At 57.4% G+C, this 18,515-nt stretch overlaps 1 protein-coding gene across 5 annotated transcripts in view; it reads right to left on the bottom strand.

Annotated features, from left to right (window-relative positions):
* Positions 1 to 186: 186 nt before the first annotated feature.
* Positions 187 to 18,515, bottom strand: part of KIF21B (kinesin family member 21B) — a 32,190-nt gene continuing 13,861 nt past the window's right edge. The window contains exons 22-35 of one of the 5 annotated variants that reach the window (XR_001863845.1): positions 18,257 to 18,317; positions 17,893 to 17,950; positions 17,220 to 17,425; positions 16,689 to 16,763; positions 16,426 to 16,539; positions 15,757 to 15,795; positions 13,524 to 13,660; positions 13,089 to 13,269; positions 11,323 to 11,487; positions 10,644 to 10,761; positions 9,771 to 9,941; positions 9,102 to 9,301; positions 8,416 to 8,677; positions 187 to 7,840 (exon numbers count right to left, since the gene is read on the bottom strand). Coding sequence is in view for 4 of the 5 variants with exons in the window: in XM_017739843.1 (XP_017595332.1) it covers positions 8,578 to 8,677; positions 9,102 to 9,301; positions 9,771 to 9,941; positions 10,644 to 10,761; positions 11,323 to 11,487; positions 13,089 to 13,269; positions 13,524 to 13,660; positions 15,757 to 15,795; positions 16,426 to 16,539; positions 16,689 to 16,763; positions 17,220 to 17,425; positions 17,893 to 17,950; positions 18,257 to 18,317 (1,625 nt within the window). In the remaining variant the exon portion in view is untranslated. Of the gene's footprint in view, positions 8,678 to 9,101; positions 9,302 to 9,770; positions 9,942 to 10,643; positions 10,762 to 11,322; positions 11,488 to 13,088; positions 13,270 to 13,523; positions 13,661 to 15,756; positions 15,796 to 16,425; positions 16,540 to 16,688; positions 16,764 to 17,219; positions 17,426 to 17,892; positions 17,951 to 18,256; positions 18,318 to 18,515 lie in introns of all 5 variants that reach the window. The other 4 variants (XM_017739843.1, XM_017739845.1, XM_017739844.1 and 1 more) reach the window with 4 other exon arrangements.

Raw genomic sequence — 18,515 nt, 5'->3', positions numbered from 1 at the left:
AAGGGTCCCCCTGCCATGGGGAGGGACACTTTCCACTCCCCCGGGCAGGACCAGAAGGGCTGCGGCCACAGTCCCCCCTCCCCATCTCTCCCCCAGCCCCTGGGCCAGGCACATGGGAGCAGGAGGGGATGGGAGGCTCCTGGCTGTGCTCTTGCCCTCCTCAAAGCCACCTCTCTGCTCCGTCCCTTCATGTCAGGAACATTTTATTTGCAAAGACAAAAAGGCAAGAAACAAACACAGCCATTGAAAAACGTACAGCAGGAGACCACAATAACTTACACTATTTACAGGAACACACCAAGGTATAAAACACACGCACACATCTCGTGCTCTGACAAACCCAGCCCGGGGCCGGGCTGCACAAGCCCACAGAGACAACACCAGCCTTCACAGAGCTGGCCTCTGGAAAAAGCTCCGAGTGTGAAAAGGCATCTGCTATTGTGCTCCTTGTGCGGAAAGGAGTGATGGAGCAGGTGACACAGTGCTGCAGCTGCCCCAGCCTTGTGTGGGGCTGCACCTGGGGGTCCCAGGCCAGGTGGAGCAATTGGCAGGAACCAGGGCAGAGCTGTGATGGATGAGGGGACAAGCCCTGGGGCAGGAGGAAGGTGCAGGGCTGTACTTTTCTGGGAGCTGGGTCTGTGCTGGCCTCTGTCCCAGTTACAGCTGGAGCACCATGCAGCACCTGGAGGGGCTGGGGGTCCTCGTCCCTTCCCAGAAGGGCGAGGGGGGCTCAGAAGGGCATGCAGCCTGCAGGGGATGGTGAAGCTCCAGGGAGCCTGTGGAAAGCAAGTTGGAACCCTGTGCTTCACAGGGGTCATACCTGGGCTCTGTTCAGCGTGGGGCAGGGGAGGGACTGGTGTGGGGCACTGGGAGAGCTCCCTGGGAAGCAGGCACTGGTTTTGCAGCACCAAGGCAGGAGGCAGCATCTGAGACCCCAAGGCAGCTGTGCTCAGAGGTGGTGGGGAGGAACAACGCACCTGGGGGGGACAGGATGGGAGCCCAGAGCTCCCACTCCTTGCAGCTGGCCAGCCCATCCTGTGCCATCAGGGCTGTAGGTGACAGGGAGGGGACACCGCCTGGGGGGGCTCACAGTGGTTTGGGGATCCAGTGCTTTTAGGCTCCTGACACTTTTCCACCCCTGTTGTGCAAAGCTCAGTTCTGGGGCAGCCCTGCAGCCTCCACAGAGCCTGGAGCTGGCCCCTGTGTGCAGGGGTTGAGGAGACCCCCAGAGCGAGAGTTAGGCCCTGGGGAAAAAAGCATAACCCAGCAGCTGGAGGAAGGACTGCAGGTATGATCACACCCTTGTCACAAAACAAGGTGCCCAAGGGCAAAGAAAAATGAGGTGCATGGCACGAAGGCAGCTCCAGACTGTCCTTGCCCTGAGGGGCTGTCAGAGGGGCTCTGAGACCACCAGAGGGGACTTCAGTGGTGCAGCAGAGCCCCTGACCCCTGAGGGAGCAGCCAGCACAGTGCAAAGGGATGGAACAGCTCACCCACGGCCACCGGCAGGCACAGAGCCCTCATCCCAGCCCAGCTCCTCCTCAGCTGTCTCAGCCCATGGTCCCAGTCTGAGCTCTGAAGCGTCAGAGTCCAAGGGGCCGCCCCTCCTATACCCAGCTGCGTGTGGGGACCTTGTGCTTTACTGTTTGGGAGGACCTGCACCCCAAACTGACAGGGTGGCTCGGAGCTCCCCAACCTCCCTGTGCCAGGGCAGCGAGGTCTGGCCCAGGGCAGCCCCCACCGTCAAGCTGGGGACAAGCTGGGGACTCCAGGGCTACCCTTGTTTATGTTCAGTGCCTGGGACTGAATCTAGACACAGCTACGTTTCCTAGGAGTGAAAAATCAAACATCACACACCAGAATCAGCTTCTCACAGACCATGCCCAGCTTGAGCAGAGGCTTGTACAGCACCGAGTCCCTCCTGCACTGCAGCTGCAGCAGGCTCTGGAATACGGTGGCTGGAACCAGCCCATTCCAGCAATGTGCTTTGCACAGACATTTCCCAGTCAAGAACTTCATCACATCTACAGAGAACATCTGTGAGAGCAGAGGAAGAAACGGGCTGAACTGAGCCCTTCAGAGTTCCCTTTCCACCCTTCTGCGGGACAAGATGGGAAGCACATCCAGGCTGCCAATCAACCGAATAACCAAGGGCAACACCACAGATCCTCGGACCAAGAATCCCACTAGAAATGGGAGCAAAACCTCAGTGTTGCCACTGCACTGGGGGATCCCACTGCACAGGTAGGAGCTGGCAGTGCAGGGGATGCCAGCCCTGCTGCCCTGCCCAGGAGGAGGCAGGGAGGGGAACACAGGGGGGTAGCTCAGACATGCAAGGCAGGAGTGAGGCCACCAGTCCCCAGGATGAATTCAAGTGTCAAAACCGTAACAATAACAATAATTAAGAGAATAAAAAAAAAAGTCTTACACCACAAACTCCCCACCCCATCCCCAATACGAAACCCAATGACAACAGCACCCAGCTTGCACGGTGAGGTAGCTAAACCAGATCAACACCCAAGACATGCTCTTTTGCATGAGAAACAGCAGCCCACACAGGTACTGAGACCTACACACACACACACACACACACACACACAGAGCTATGGGATCACAGTCACCCCTGTCCTGGTTCCAGCCAGGACAGAGTTAATTTTTGCAGTAGCCAGGAGGGGATGTGGCCAGAACCCCTTCTGTACCACCTCACGTCATTACTGGGGCAGGGGGACCGGAGTCTCTTCCAGGGAGAAGGGATCTCTTCCCATCCGGGTAGCATGTGCTGCAGTGAACATTCTGCATGCGATTCGCTCTCTCTTTTGTACGCTTTTGTTGTTAATATTGTTGCTGGTAATTTGTTTTCATATCTCATTGCTGTTTCCAGTAAACTGTTCCTATCTCAACCTGTGATTTTTACTTTTTGTGCCTCCAGTTCTCCTCTCCGTTCCACTGCAGGGAAGGAAGGGGGTGGGGGGTAGTGGGCAGCACATGGCTGTAGTGGGAACACTAAATTGGGCAATAGCGTTCCTAAACCACAACAGCTTTTTTTGGCATCCAAGGCAGGGCTGGAATGGTCGAGATAACAACAGAACTGCCCAGAGTGGGCTGGAAACAAATTTGATCTAAACATCTTCTGTATTAGGTACTGAGCCAGTGGTCACAATGTGGCTTGGTCTGCTCATGTGGGTACCTAACCCTGTAAGTATTTCTGTGTGTTCCCATCACAGTGCTCTTCCTCAGAGCAGGGAGAGGCATCAGGATTGCTCTGTTGATGTACTGTGGGATATCAGTTTATGACATGATAACATCAAGGGCACTGAGGGTCATTTGGGATGTGTCTTGAGTGTTGCTCTTCTACCCTTACATTGGGCACTCCTTTGGGAGTCCATTAACAATCATAACCAGCCTGTGGGGGGAACAGGGGAGGATGACTTCGCCCAGTTTTTCACCCACTTTTCCTCCTTGAGGCCTGTTAAAACAGCTTTTGAAGTTCTGAATTCCCTTGGGATGTTAAGGAAATCATATTCTTGCCAGGTCTCCTTAGTGAAGTCCACATCATCTTTGGAGTCAAGAGAGATTTCTAGGGAGGTTATTCAGCAATCTGCCCTGATGGGGAATAGTCAAGACTGGCATGGAATGTGGGAGAAAATGGGCCACTTCTGGAAGAAATTCTCTCCTCCAGTGGTTTGGAAACTCCCCCTGAACAAGTACAAGACGCTGAAAAAGTGACAGAGCATTGGCAAGGAGAATGCCGGGGCAGCTCCAGAGAGGAGCGACTCATTGCAGTGTGCTGGGCCCTGGTTAGCATTTATCAGACACTGCTTTTCACTAGACAGCAGAGCAACAGGGACCATGGCCAAACTGCAGCTGCACCACGGGAACAACCCGTGCTGGGAGCAGAAGAAGAAATCCAAGACCAAATCAGTTTGCACAGAGAGGGATATAGAGGAAGCAGGGCCCTCACAACAGGAGGAAGAGGCAGGGCTGGAGATAATCACCCAATCCCCATCCCCAGGTGAGCTGCAATGTGAAAAGATTTCAGCTGCCAGCTGGGTTGAGCCCCTGGTGACCCAACTGCTCCAACGCTGGGAAACTACAGCCAACGCTGTGGAACCGGATGGTAGAGAAGCCAAGTAACTGGGATCCCTGTCCTGGGATGTGGGCATTGACAGGGGGACTGGGAAGAGGACAGAAACTCTCAGCCTCTGGACGTGACTCCTGTCAAGCATGAGGGAAAGGTCTTCTCCCAAGGATGATCGAGTAGTGCACCCAAGCAGATGGAACGCCGTGGAGAAGGTACCCAGGACCTGAGGGAATTCGCTGTGTTAGAGGGAGTCCATAGAGATTCCAATAACCAACAGTCCCCTGTAGGTGCAGATGAGGTCCAGTGCACACAGTCCACGTGGAGGAAGGTTGTACAGAGCACAGACTCATTGGCTCTGATGTCAACAGAAGGAGAACAAACAGTGTTAGAGGTGGCTCCCCAACTCTGATGACGATCATCTTTCTTCCTTCCTACCAACCTGTGTCTCAACTGTGTAAAAAGACTGTCTAAGCCCGTGGACCAGCCCATGGACTGTGGACTGAGGAAATGTCCCACATCACACCAGCACGGACCAGAGAGGGGACACACCACAAGGCAACCTATGGTTTTACCTGCATGACTATGCAGAGGACAAGAGGAAGTGGGATGGAAAACCCACCTCTGCCCTGGCAGCATGGGTGTGTGAGCTGAGAGCAAAAACAACAACTGCAGGAAATTCTTCAAGGATTAATGCCGCTCCAGTTTCCAGTGGGCACGTGCTCAGACAGAATAAAAGGGCCAATGTCACTTCTGATCCTCCTGAATGCACCTTCACTTCACATCTGCAAGAAGTGAGCAGTGAGGACCATGAGAACTAGAGGGGCCCTGCCCCCAGCCAGGTGGGGAGAGCAGCAACGGGATCTGTCGGACTGTGTGGATCCACGGCCCGGCACAGCAGAGCCCCACGGGTGTAAGGCTTTAGCACAACGTACCCTGATGCCCTTGAGGTACACAGGGGCAGGATCCATTTCTTCTCTTCTGGGCAGGGGGGGTCTATTCTGGTCAGGAAAACACAGCTGCAGCCAGGTCAGGGCTCCAGGGTGAGTGATCTGCATGTGAATCATTCTCTCTTTTGTACACTTCTGTTAATATTGTTGCTGTTTTACTGTTTGTTTTTTATCTCACTGCTGTTTCCAGTAAATTGCTCTTATCTCAACCTGTGATCTTCATCTTTTGTGCCTCCAATTCCCCTCTCCACCCTGCTGGGGATGGGGGTGTGAGTGGTGCATGGTTTTAGTGGGAGCACTAAACTGGAGAATACTATTCCTAAACCAGGACACCCCTCACTTCAAACTCCCCCTGCCTTAGGGTGCTGCTGCCCCAGCATCAGCTCCCTCCCTTCACGGGCTGTGAGAGCCTTGAAGCTCCTCAACACGCTGCTGGCCACAGCAGCAATAGAGGCTCAGCATCATCCAGGACTGGTCACTCAGGCCTGGAATACTCAACAGGCACTTACAGCCTGCACATGGGAAGAAACTGGTGGCAAAAGGCAAGGCAGGTCTGACCCCAGGTCCCCCAGAGACACCTTCACCCACGGCAGCAGGGAGCAGGAAGGCTTCAGGGCAGGCACTGGAGAGCTCAGAGCAGACACAGATTCACACACGACACCTGGCTACAGCCAAACACACTCTGCCACAGACCCCCCCATACACACAGCCCCTCCAGCCAGGCAAGGGATAAACCAGCTGAGGAATGAGTGCAGAAACCCTCTCCAAGACAGGCTTGGGGTGGGGGGACACCTCCCCCAGCCCCCCGTGTCTGTGTGCTACTGGGTGGTGAGGTCCCTGTGCATTTTTGGCTGCACCCTCAGCTCCACAGGTCACACGGGATGGATGCGCTCCTCTCCTCAGCACAGCCATCAGCCCTGGCTGGGCAGGGCTCAGCCACAATCACAGGGGGGCAGCGACTGTCCTGGGCAGGGTTACACACACACTCACACACACACACACAGGTACCATTTACCCTCCAACAAGGCAAGCCAGTAGGATGGAACTTTTCCCAAAAAAAGGCAATCCCCCTCCCCCATCAAACCAATAGAGATGCTCCTGTCTTTCATGATGCAGAGGAATCCCCACACTCCAGCCAGAATACTTCGAACAAGGCCTGGTGGCAAATGGGGCCGGTCAAGGTATCACTGTGGTTGGAGAGAGCAGAGGGGAAATGGTCTGTGCTTTATGGGGCAGGTCCTGGAGCCCCTGGCCTCCAAGATCCCAGTTCAGTGCTGGTGGGATCACATGAAGAAATCCTTAAATTTGAGTTCAGGTGCTGCTTCTTCTGTGACAAAAGGGAAAGGAGAGCATGTGAGGCAAGAACACCCATCCTGGGGTCTCCTCAGCCATCCCACAAGAGCCCTGGGTGGCCCAGGGCAGGACAGAGCAGGGTATGGTCCAATGGGCCATAGGAGAGATGGAGGAAAGCTCCAGTGTGAGACCAGGGCCTTACCAGGCCCCCCCTTGAACAGGAGAGAGACAGGAAGGAGCCTGCAGAATGTACGTCCTTGGGGAAACACTCCTGGATGGAGCCCCCAGACCCTCAGGGAGATGAGATTGTGCAAGATCATCCACTGCAGGATTGTCCTTGGAGCACAGGGGGAATCAGGGGACTTGTGCGAGATCAGTGTGTGCAACCCCCTCCTCACTGTGCTCCTGCCCCAGCAGCTGCTCCGTGCCTTGCTGGCTCCTCTCTGTCCTTGGATCCATGCGGGCCAGCAGGCCCAGCCTAAGCAAGCTCCAATCCAGGCAGAGGTCTGAGGGCAGAACCTAAGGGAAGGACAGACAGAGCCACAGCAGTGGGGTGACAAATCCTTGGCTTTTTTGCCCTGTAACCTCCATTCTTGCTTCCTTTCTCCAACCCAAGGGGGTTAACTCGCTGCAGGAAGCCACCACAAACCTGTGATGGGGGTCACGATGTCCCGAGCAGGGCTGAGCAGCCCTTCCCACTGCAGAGCAGGCTGGGCACATGGGGAAGAGCCCAGAGCCATGGGGCAGTTGAGTTTACAGCTGGGGTTTGGAGAATGTCAAAGGGAACTGCAGCAGGTCTGTCTGGAAGTTGCCCGATGGAGATCTTCCCAGGCTTGCCGTGCCTCATGAGATGGGACATGGCAAAGGAGCGTAGAGGTGCACCCCTCTGACCACTGGGGACAGGTCCACAGAGGACAGGTAAGGCCAGGAGTACCAGGAAATCCTTCTGTAGCCCCCACAGCAGAGGCGTCCCACGAGGAATGGCTCCAGAGAAGCACCCTCTGTGTTGCGGTCCTGGCCAGCAGACACCAAATGTCCTCGTGGAGTGGAGAAAGACTCCTGCAGGAACCAGCCCGGGAGCAGCACAGCATGGCAGAGGCCACATGAGCCCACAGTGGCAGGAGGGAACTGGGTGTCTCTGAGAAGGAGTCAAGGATCTCTGACCCCCAGAAGTCCTCACAGCAGGATGGGTGGGAGGAGGGATGAAACATTTCCTGTTCACTGGAGAACCATCGAGAAACCTCCGCAGGAGGGCAGGTGGAGCTGCTGGTGCCCCACAGAGCTGCTTCCTCGCAGGAGCTGACAGCGCTCAAAGTACCAGATGCAGCATTGTCCACCTCGCTGGGTCAGGCACAAAGAAATCCCTGTCCTGGGCTGAGCTCCGGGAGGTGACTGAGTCCTGATAGCAGAGGAGGCACCCTGACCTTCACCCTGCCCCCACGCCTTCCAGTCTTTCTGCAGTTCCTAGTTTGACCCCGCAGGCAACCTCCTCCCACTCCAGAGCTTCACTGTCAAGTCGCTGAGGAACAAAGGTGAGAGGGACAGCATGACCCAGGGGTCGGGGCAGGAGCCCCACGGACACTGCACCAGAGGCACCACGAGAGAACACGCTCGCTCCCCCTTCCCCCGCCACGGCAGCATGCAGCCCCCCCAGACTTCCAGGCCCTTTTCCCTTGGCAGGAGTTTGTCCGATGCACTTTGGGGAGAAGGCAAGCCCAATGGGGCTTGGCCTCCAGCTCACCCCACTGGCAGAAGCTGGGGACAAGGGGAAATGGTGACCTCCAGGGCTGACCCCACACCAGGACTCCTACCCGCCTTGAACGAGCTCCACCTAGGTCCCAGCAGTGATATCTAGGGAGCTGCTTTGCTCCTGGGGCATGGGCTGATTTGGGGGTGGCTGCTGACTCCCAACCCACTATCCATGCAAAGGCACGGGCAGGCCATGGCTTCCCACAGAGTTGCCAAAGTAGATGTGGGAAGGAAAGAAAAACAAAAAGCCAGTGAAACCAAGGCAGGGCTATGACTGGGACAAGGGGGCGAGTCCATTCTAACAAAGACTTATCAAGTGGGGAAAAACGCAGAATAGTTTCATACCGTGAAGAAGCAGCTCAGACCAGAGAGAAAGGGGGGGGGGGGAAAAAGAGAGAGAGGAGCAAAAGCAACAGTGAGAGGGACAGAGGGAGGGAGAGATGGAGAGAAAAGGGAAGGAGGGACGGAAGAAGAGCATATGAGCAAGAGAGTCAAAGAGCAGGAGGGTCAAGGCAGACTAGTAGCACGGCCCTTTATGGCAAGGACGCGTCGTGGAAGGCAAGGGGTGAGCCCAGGCACGTAATTCCATAACTTTACCCGGCAGTCGCTGTGGCACAGATGGGAAGTGGGGAGAAGGAGAGGCAGAGAGAGACAGAGAAAAAGGAAGGGAGAAAAGGGACATGGTCGAAAAGAGGATATCAGAGTCTTGCTGCCGAAGAGCTCCCCGAGAGCAGCAGACAATGCCCAGCCCCGAGGGAGAGGGGTCCCTGCGTGGGGAGTAACCCAGGGCATCACCAGAGCGCGGGGGGGCTGCCCAGGGACAGCTCTTGGCACTGCGGTGGGCAGGCCGTGCCGTGGGCAGGCTACAGCGGGCAAAAGGAGAGGAAGGAGCAGAGGGACTAAAAAGCTGCAAGACTCCCTCCCCGCTCCCTGCTCACCCAGCCCACACCCACCCAGGCCCAGGGGCGACGGCTCAAACCCAGGGTCTCCCCCTTCCCAGGGGCCGTGGGGGCAGAACGTGCGAGGCTCACCTGGAGGCAGTGAAGATGTGCTTTGAGTTGGTGCAGATGGCGTTGATGGGGCTGTCGTGCCCCTTGATCTCCCCGACCGGGGTGAAGGTGTCCACGTTCCAGACTTTGATGACGCCTCCTCGGCAGGCGCTCAGCACCATGGGGCGGCCGGGGATGAAGGCCAGGGCACAGACCCAGTCTTTGTGGGCATTGGGGATTTGCTGTAGGTACAGGCACAGAGCAGAGGCCGTGACCAACCTCACCTGCAGCCCCACGAGCAGCCCCATGCACCCAGCCTGGGTCCTCAGGCCCTCACTGACACCCTGGGACTGACTGGGACTGTGCAACTGGCGATGCCCAGTTAGCAGCCAAGGGTATGGACTTGAAAGTCATGGCTTGGCTTCTCCCCTGGGCAGGAGACATCAACCCAGAATTCAAGGTGGAACACAAGCCCCCACATTGCAAATGATGCCACAGCCTGTCTGAAGGAGAGCTGGCGATCCCAAGCACCCTGCTGGACAACTGTGGGGGCACAGCACACCCACACATGGCCCAGGACTGGGAGTGTGCTCCCTGGTGAGCTCCATGCAGGACACTGGCACGAGGTTCCTGGACAACCCCCCAGGCCCCAGCAGCAACACCCCTGTGCCCTGTGTCACCACAGGACCTGTGCTCTGCTCCCCTCCAGACCTGGATAAGTTCCTGCTGCTCCAGATCCCACTTCTTGATGCCGTTGTCCCTGGAGCCGCTGAAGAGGACATCTCCCTGGATGGCCAGGCACTCGATGCCGTCGTAGTGAGGGGGCTCGAAGTTGTGCGTGGGGCCAATATTGCCCACCATGCCCTCCGAGAGCTCAAACACCTGGGGAAGAGCAGCAGGTAACAGGCCACAGATGGCACTGGGGACAGAGCTGGCCCTCTCCTGGGGAGTTTGGCCACCACCCTCTGTGTTCTAGGCTCAGGGCACCTACAGTGATGCTGGAAAGGGGACTGGGCATTGGCTGCTGGAGGCTTTTTGGGACTGAGGGTCCTGCCACAAGCAGAGATCTGCCACCAGGGACAGCCCCACTCTGCTGCATTTTACTCATGGTGAGCCTTCACACTCCTCAGGAGCCAAGCTGAGAGCTGAGTGGGACCCTGTCTCACTCACTGTCTCACCACCCCTCCTCACTTCCCTGGTGACAGCTCTACTTCAGCCTGCTGAAACCTGACAGGAAGGGACAGGCTCCTGCTGTGCTGGAGCTGTGACAGAGTGGGCACAAGGCATCTTTATCAGGGGGTATTATCGAGGAGAACAGGGTGAGCTGCTCATCTGGGTTGGCCATCACATGCAAGTCCCAGCCATGGAGTCTGATGCATGAGAGAAATGCAACTTCTTCTCCAAAGGTGCATTGTGGACCAAGCAAAAGGCAAGATTTAGGAAAAGGAAACAAGTGAAAACCTCACATGCAGAGGTGAAAACAGAATCTGGGCTCAGCTTTCAGAAGGAGAGAGGAGTCAGGGGTTGCCAACATCTGGGCTTCCCTACAGGACTGGGGGTGCTGCTCCTCAGGGGGGAGAGTACCTTGACGTAGTGATCTTTGGAGCCTGTGACCACCAGGTCGTGGTTGCTCGCCGTCTGGTTCACCGTGAGACACATCACCGGCCCGATGTGGCCACTCAGCTTCCCCACGGGCTGCAGCCTGGGTTCAAGGGCACAGGTCAGCCCCTCCTGCGTGCTGGAGCTCATCCAAAGGGCCCTCCCAAGCACAGCCTCCCCCAGCCCTGGAGCACCTCAGGAGGGGTTGTTCCCTTCGGGGGAGAGTGGGCAGGGAGACCCCATTCCCTGTGATTCTGGGGGAGGATGGCAGCCTCGGAGTGTGCCAACATCTGGCTGCAGCCTGAGAGTGTGCCAACATCTGGCTGCAGAGCCCAGGCTGCAGCACAGGGTTCGCAGCCCAGTGCCCACTGGGCAGGTAGGAGGACAAGGCAAAAGCAAGGCACTGCTGCTCATCCCACTTGCCTTTTCCCTTCTGCTAAGCTCTGCCCCGTGCACAGAAAAACCCCCCACCCCAAGCAGCTCCAGTGCTGCTCATCTCCCCTTGGGTCCCATAGGAAGGGGTCCCGAAAATCCTTATTCCAGGCAACTTCCATTGTGAAAAAGGCTTTCACGTTCCCCAGGAGGATCATTTCAGGCCCCTCTGAGCAGCCAGTGCCCACCTGGCACCCGTAGGATGTCCTGCCCATGCCAGCACTCCCCTCACCTGCTCAGCTCCCAGACGCGGACGGAGTTTCCCGCAGCGGCGTAGAGCGTGGTGCCCGTGGGGTTGAGCGCGATCTGGTTGATCTGGTGCTCCCCCTGCACGCTGGTGACAGTGCGGGTGGTGGTCCCAGCACACGCGTCCCCAGAGATCACCTGGCCAGAAGATCTGAAGCAGGGAGGGTTCAAAGGGGGAGGATAAGTGGAGACCAGAGCCACTGAGGAACCGCCCGGGGCTGTTGGCTCCAGGCTGGCACAGCTGGGTCCCACCCTGAGGAAAGGCCCTGCAGGTATCCCTGTCTTTCTGGCCACAATGGGACCAACAAGAGCTCTGTCCCACAGACCAGTGCCCGGCCTGCAGAGGCAGCCAAGGATGTAGGGTCTGTGCGTGACTCGGAGCATCCTGCCTGGGTTTCCACCTGAGGGCCACTCTGCTCTCCTCCCATGCCTCTCTGCTTCCCACAGGAAGAGCTGCTGAGTGCTGGCATCCAGCACAGGGAAGCAGAGGTCTTGGCCTCTGTACCATGAGAGAAGCACCTTCAGGCTGAGGCAGATGAGCGAGGCTGGATGGAGAAAGGAGATCTGTGCCAGAGCTAGTGGGTAACTCTGACCTACCATCCTGTCCTAACCTTTGAGTCCTACTCCAGACTGGCAGCCACAGCTGCAGTCTGTCCCATGCTCCTTTCTGGTCTGCACAGGGATCCAAGTTTCCCACTGAAGAGCCTGTGATGTGCCCAGCCACGATGCAGTTTGGGGCTGTGCCCCCCTGCTGGAGCTGCCAGCTCTCCTGGCCACCCCCAGAACAGCTGCAAGATCTCTTCAAAGCTCCTGACCCTTAACAAGGGCAAGCACAGGATTCTGCAGCTGGGACACAGCATCCCTGGTTGTGTGCATACAGCAGGGAACGGAGGCTGGAGAGGTGGGAAAGGACCTGGGGATCCTGGTCAACAGAAAGTTCAGTGTGAGTCAGCAGTGCCCTGGCAGCCAGGAGGGACATCCATGTCCTGGGAGGCACCAGGCACAGCTGGGCAAAGGAGGGGATTGTCCCGCCCTGCTCTGCGCTGGGGCAGCCTCACCTCAAATCCTTGGTGCAGTTTTGAGCACCACAATATAAAAAAGACATTGGAGAGCATCCTAAGGAGGGCCACGAGAATGGTGAAGGGTCTGGAGGGGAAGCCTCGTGAGGGGCAGCTGAGGTCACTTGGTTTGTTCAGTGGAGACTGAGGGGAGACCTCACTGGGGCCTTCAGCATCCTCACGAGGGGCAGCAGAGGGACAGGTACCAATCTGTTCCCTCTCATGACAAGTGACAGGACCCAAGGGAATGGCTGGAGCTGAGTTGGGAGATGTTTAGGTTGGATATCAGGAAAAGGTTCTTCCCTCAGAGGGTGGTTGGGCACTGAACAGGGAATGGGCACAGCTCCAAGCCTGTGTGAGTTCAAGAAGCGTTTGGACAACGCTCCCAGGCACAGGGTGGGATTGTTGGGGTGTCTGTGCAGGGCCAGGAGGTGGGCTTGATGATCCTGGAGTCCCTTCCAACTCAGCCTATTCTGTGACTTTATGACCCTGAGTCTTTGCTGCAGGAGGTCCCCATGAGTTCCCTCACCCCAAACTCTCTCCCAGCCTCTCTGTTCCCTAAGGAAGCAGCACTGCAAACTGGCACTAAAGGAGCTGTGTCTGGCCATGTCCCCTGTCCCTGCAGGTTCTGGAACTGGCTTCTGCAAAGCCAGAGATGCCCAGAGTGCCCCAGGTCCCCCAAAGCTGCACGTACGTGAGGGTGCGGATGCACCGGGCCGAGTCGCGGATGTCCCACACTTTGATGTACGACGTGGACACGGTGAACACCAGCCCCGTGTGGCTGCAGTACTTGATGGAAACCACATTGTTTGGGTGACCCTTGAGAGAAGCGATTTCTTGGCCTGTCACCAGGTTCCACATTTTGCAGCTCCGGTCTGTGGGAGGAAGAACATGCCCAGGAGTGTTGGGGGTGTCTCCTGCAAGGGCATGGTGGCCTGGGGACAATATGAGCATCTCCCCCCACTCACAGGGCCAGAGGAAAGGAGCCAGCCATCCCCAGGGCAGGACAGGGCAAGGCAGGGCTCAACACTGAAGACAGGGATGTAATGCCCAACACCTCCCACATTCCCAATGCCAACCTGCTCCCACAGCATCTGCATCTTCCCTGTCCCCTCTGCCCATCACCCACCTTTGGACCCAGTGAAGAGCAGCTCGTCGGTGGCATCCAGGCAGAGCACAGGCTTGGTGTGTCCCTCTGCCACCGAGACACACTGCAGCGGGGCTGTCCGGGCGTTCTTGGTGCCACCCACTGGGTTAATGATGCCCCTTCACAGGAGAGAGAGAACAGGTACAGTGCAGGGGTGGAGAGGCACTGTGCCCACAGGCCCAGGGCATGGAAGAACGTGAGCTGTCTCACACCAAGCATCTTCCACTGCCCAGCAGTGAGACGGGCTCCTCCACCTGAACGTGGCATGTCTGAGCTGAGGTCTCTGTGGAAACCCCAGGAATCTCCCCAAGGCAGCCCCTGCCTGCCTCTGCCCCAGCAACACAGAAGGGGAAAGGGGGAGGCTGCCCAGTGGCCTCTGCTCTCCCCCAAACCTCTCATTTGCCAGCACAGACCCAGCACAGATGGCTCAGGACACTCAGCTCATTGGCCCTGAGGTCCCTTTTGGGACAAACTGTGCCCTCTCCAGCCTGAAGCGGAAGCTCTGCTGGGATAAATGTTTCAGGGTACCAATATCAGCACTCCTGTCCCTTGGAGGCTGTCAGCCTTTGGCTGGTGACATTTGGAGACAGGGCCTCACTCCTTTACAGAGACCCCAAGGGTGACAAAGGGCAGCACCAGCATCTGCACCCCACATCCCTGCTGCAATGGCTGTTCCTGCCCCCACCACTGGCCCTGGGCAGGACAGGACCTACCCTGCCCAACCTGCTTCCAAGGGACACTACGGTCTGTCCTGGGGTACACATCATCTGCTGACCCCCTCCACTTCAGACATGCTCAGGGTGCTGAGGACCACCAGCCTGACCCTCCCGTGTGTGACCCCTGGCAGCCCCGATGTGCCTGGTCATCAAGCACAGCCACAAGACCCCAAGTTGTGCTAGTTTCTTCTTACAGGCAGGGAAACTGAGGCATGAGAAGGGCTAGGGAAGGGCAAGGTTTGCATTAGTCATGAGGAGAAGCACAGGCTCATTAATTTGGGTTTGGAAATTGCATGCACGTGATGTTCCTCAGCTCTGCACTTACCAATGCCAAGCCAACAGCCTTCCCCCCTCACCCCTAGTGCTTCCACCAGGCTCAAAGCAACACTGAACCCAAGGGGAAATCCCTGCTCTGCAGGGTGAGACATCTTCCATGGACTGTGAGTGGTTGCCTGCCTACAAACTGCCCAGGGTGACCCAGCTCAGAGTGGTCTGGTGTCACTTCCCCAGTGGCCAGGGGAGCTCAGGGCACAGGCAGAGTGAGGGGACACCTGGGTGCTGGAGGGCTGATCACAGAATCATGGAATGGTTTGGGTTGGAAGGGACTTTAGACATCACCTCATTCCATGCCCCTGCCATGGACAGGGACACCTTCCACTAGACCAGGTGGCTCCAAGCCCTGTCCAGCCTGGCCTTGGACACTCCCAGGGATGGGGCAGCCATGGCTTCTCTGGAAAAGCTGTGCCAGGGCCTCACCACCCTCATAGGGAAGAATTTCTTCCTAAAATCTAGTCTAAATCTCTCCTCTTTCAGTTTTGTCCTGTCACTATTGAAAGTTGCTCTCCCTCTTTTTTATAAGCCCCTTTAGGCACTGGAAGGCTGCAATGTCCCTAAAGGATGGGGGAAAGGTGGTCCTTGTATTGGGAAACCTCTATAGTCAGGTGGATGCAGGGGGAGAAGCCCAGGAGAACCTTAACTCCAAGGCTGAGGTCGGCATCACAATCTGACTTCTTTAGGGAAGAGACTGATCTTTTCCAACTCAGCACCAGGGAAGCACAACCAGGCACGAGGGGAACCTGAGATATTTGCCTGGAAGAAGCTTGCACAAAGGACGTGCTGCAAGCACCCTTCCCCACCATCTCACCATCCTGCTGGAGAGCTGGGGAAGGGGTGGGACAGGGTGGGACATGGTGGCCTCATGCTGGCGAGAAACCATCAGAGATGGAGGAGAACATGCTGCCAACCCAAAGCAGCCAGCACCCATTAGTGAGCCCAGCACCGTGCACCAAGGGCTAATCCAAGCAGGAACAGCTTGAACTTGCAGCTGAGGGACAGCATCGGGCACCAGAGGCAGCATGCCAGGAGGGGACAGACACACAGGCCGGGAGCGGGGTAGAGCAGCAAGGTGCAGGCAGGCCAGGGGGGGCCAGGGAGAGCAGGCATCTGACAGAGAGAAGGAGGAGCCGAGAAAGGGATAATAAATAGAAAGTTGTCTATACCTCAGCACCTCCGAGACAGAGGAATCGCTGTCATCAGACCTAGGGGCAGAAAATTAGCAGGATTATGGGAGAGAAAACCCAGACTAGAGAAGGCAGCAGTGGAGTAAGAGGTAGAAGATTGTTATTGCATCCAAGCCAGTGTAGGACAGAGAGGAGGAGTGGAGGGAAGGAGAAGGAGAAGCACACATGGAGAACCAGGGGAGAGCAGAAGAGCAGGAGGGCATGTGAGGATCAGACAGCAGGTCTCCATCAGGGAACACCAGCGCTGCTAGCAACACCTGAGCCACGAGCAGCACCTGCCCTGCTGGCAGGAGAGGCTGGAGCAGCACTTGTGGGTGGATGCCAGTCCATCAGCTTCCTCTGAGCCCTCATCCCCTCACCCCATCCTGCTCCCTCGCCTTTCCAGGGGTCCAAGTCTGGCACCACCCTGTCTGCAGGCAGAGGCCAGGACTGTGAGCTCAGAGGGGGCACAGTGGGCAGGAGCACAGCATTGGCATGGCAGCTGCTCCACCACAGGGAGAAGCAGGGAGGTAAAGTGGTGATAGGACACTGGCTGGAGCCAACCCAAGCCCTGGTGCTCCTATAGACCCCACAGGACTCAGGTCATGCCATGTGCTATCACAGTCTGGGTCCCCCTCACTCAGACGCTCTCACCCCACCAGGACTTACTTATCCAAGGCAGATCCCTGGCTCTGGGTGCTCGTGAGACGGGAGAAGACGTTGCGATCATTGCGTGGACGGGTGGGTGGGGATGAGGGTGGTGTGTAGCCAATGTCTGCAGGCCTGAGCCAAAAGGACCAGAGGGACACGTGACTTGGGAACTGCTCACCTGGCACACCAGGGTCCAGAAGAGCTGCCCAGACAGCATCCTTCCACACTGCTCTGGGCCACACAGCCTCCCCTGCCCACATCACCACTTCGCCCAAGCTCACCTGGCAGGCTGCCCGCGGTCATAGGATTTCCGCCTTGTCAGAGGTGAAGTGTCCGAGCCCCGAGACTGCCTGGGACTGAAGCAAGTGAAAAAAGCAGAGTGGGTGCCCACCCCTGCACCAGGATCCCTCCACAATGAACACTGGTGTCCTCCCCCAGAAGAGCAAATGAGAGATCAGGCTACCCTGGAGTGAATCTTGAGGCAGCCCATGAGCACAGAGGCTTTTGGCAACCCAAGAAACCTTCAAAAAGGCTGATAATCCCGAGCAGGGAGTTGAGGACCCTCGCACCCCCATTCTTTCCCTCCTCCTGAAGCACCCTCCTCTCCACCTGCAAAGGATACCAACGTACTCCTACACCCTCTCCAAGCCCCGCTGAAGAAATTCACCGCTGCATGCTGTAGCCCAGCATGGACAGATACAGGATTGGGCTCACCTTCACCCCTCTGCCCCTCCACAGGCCAAGCACAGCCTCCCACAGGCCCATGCCTCCACGGGCCTCCCAGTGCCCAGACACTATCGCCCCATGCTCACAAGGTGCTTCCTCGCGTGGGCAGGCTGATGGTGCGTGACACCTTCTCCTTGTAGTAGGGGTCTCGGATGGAGAAGCCGATCCCATCCTCTTTGATCTCCATGAGGGATGCCAAAGACTTGGTGATGTTCTTGGTGGAGACGTCCAGCGTGGGTCCCAGACACTCAGCTGACACTGCCTTCATCTGCCCTGAGAGCTTGGGTTCTCCCTAGAGCAGGGCAGAGGGCTCAGGGGTGGGCAGCAGGGGGGCAGTGGGAGCAGCCAGTGCTGTGGGTTGGAAGCGTTTGTGCTCTCTGGCCACAGAGCAGCTCCCCCTGTCCCACTGGGATGCCCATCACAGCCAGCTCTCCGTGCAAACACCACAGCCTGCACAGAACAAGGGCTGCTTCCCTCCACCTCTGCCCCACATGGGGACCTCCTTGGTGCCACTTAGTACCAGGTTTGGGGGCACTGGCTGATGTGGTGGGTGTTTCCCAAGTCTCTGGGGCCTCAGGACAGGAGCACTGTGCCAGGAGACCTTGGTTCTGCCCATCCAGAGAGCAGCCATACTGCCTTATGCCAGGCCTGGTTCCCTGAGGTGCAGACTGCACAGTAGAGGCCTGAAGCATCACTGAACATCCCTCCATCCCTCCTCCCAGGCTCTGGGACAAGGCCACACAAAAAAGGCCAACTAACCTTGAACTTGAAGTCATCCTGGCTTGCTGAGCCCTTCATGGTGAAAGACTGGGAGATGCTGCAAGGAGAAAGGAGCAAAGATGGACCTTCAGTGCCAAACTCTCTTCAGAAAGCTGGTGCCACTGGTCCACCAGACTCCTTGGGTCACCCTCTGCTCCCCAGCACCTTTTCTCCAAGGAATGACCAAGTCTTCACTCCCTGCTCATGTCCAAGAGACATCCTGCTCCCCCCACCAAGGGCTGGCCACCACAGAAAAGCTCAGGTGGGGCTTTGTTCGTCCACGCCCCTCTACGAGGTCCCATGAATGGCACCAGGCATTGTGCCCCGGCCACCACCACCTCAGGCAGCCAGGCTGGGTGCTCACCTCCCATCTGAGGCCAGGCTGAACTCAGAAACTTCCTCATCCGTGCTGGTGTAGCCGTTCTCTGTGTGAGAGGGACACAAGGCATCAGGGGACACCACTGTCACCAGCCCCATGCGACCGCACAGCGGAGGGACAGCCCAGGCAGCCGTGGGGGGCAACCCAGCCCTTGTCCCTGTTGTCCATGGCCAGGGCACATGCTCCCACCCAGCACGGCCCTTGGGGCAGGGTCCCAGCCCCAGGACACCCACGCGCGTTTTTG

Source organism: Corvus brachyrhynchos, unplaced genomic scaffold (assembly GCF_000691975.1).
Source record: "Corvus brachyrhynchos isolate BGI_N302 unplaced genomic scaffold, ASM69197v1 scaffold67, whole genome shotgun sequence".
NCBI classification, from domain to species: domain Eukaryota; kingdom Metazoa; phylum Chordata; class Aves; order Passeriformes; family Corvidae; genus Corvus; species Corvus brachyrhynchos.
Note: the sequence above shows the minus strand (reverse complement) of the source record. Positions and strands in the feature narration are given on the sequence as shown.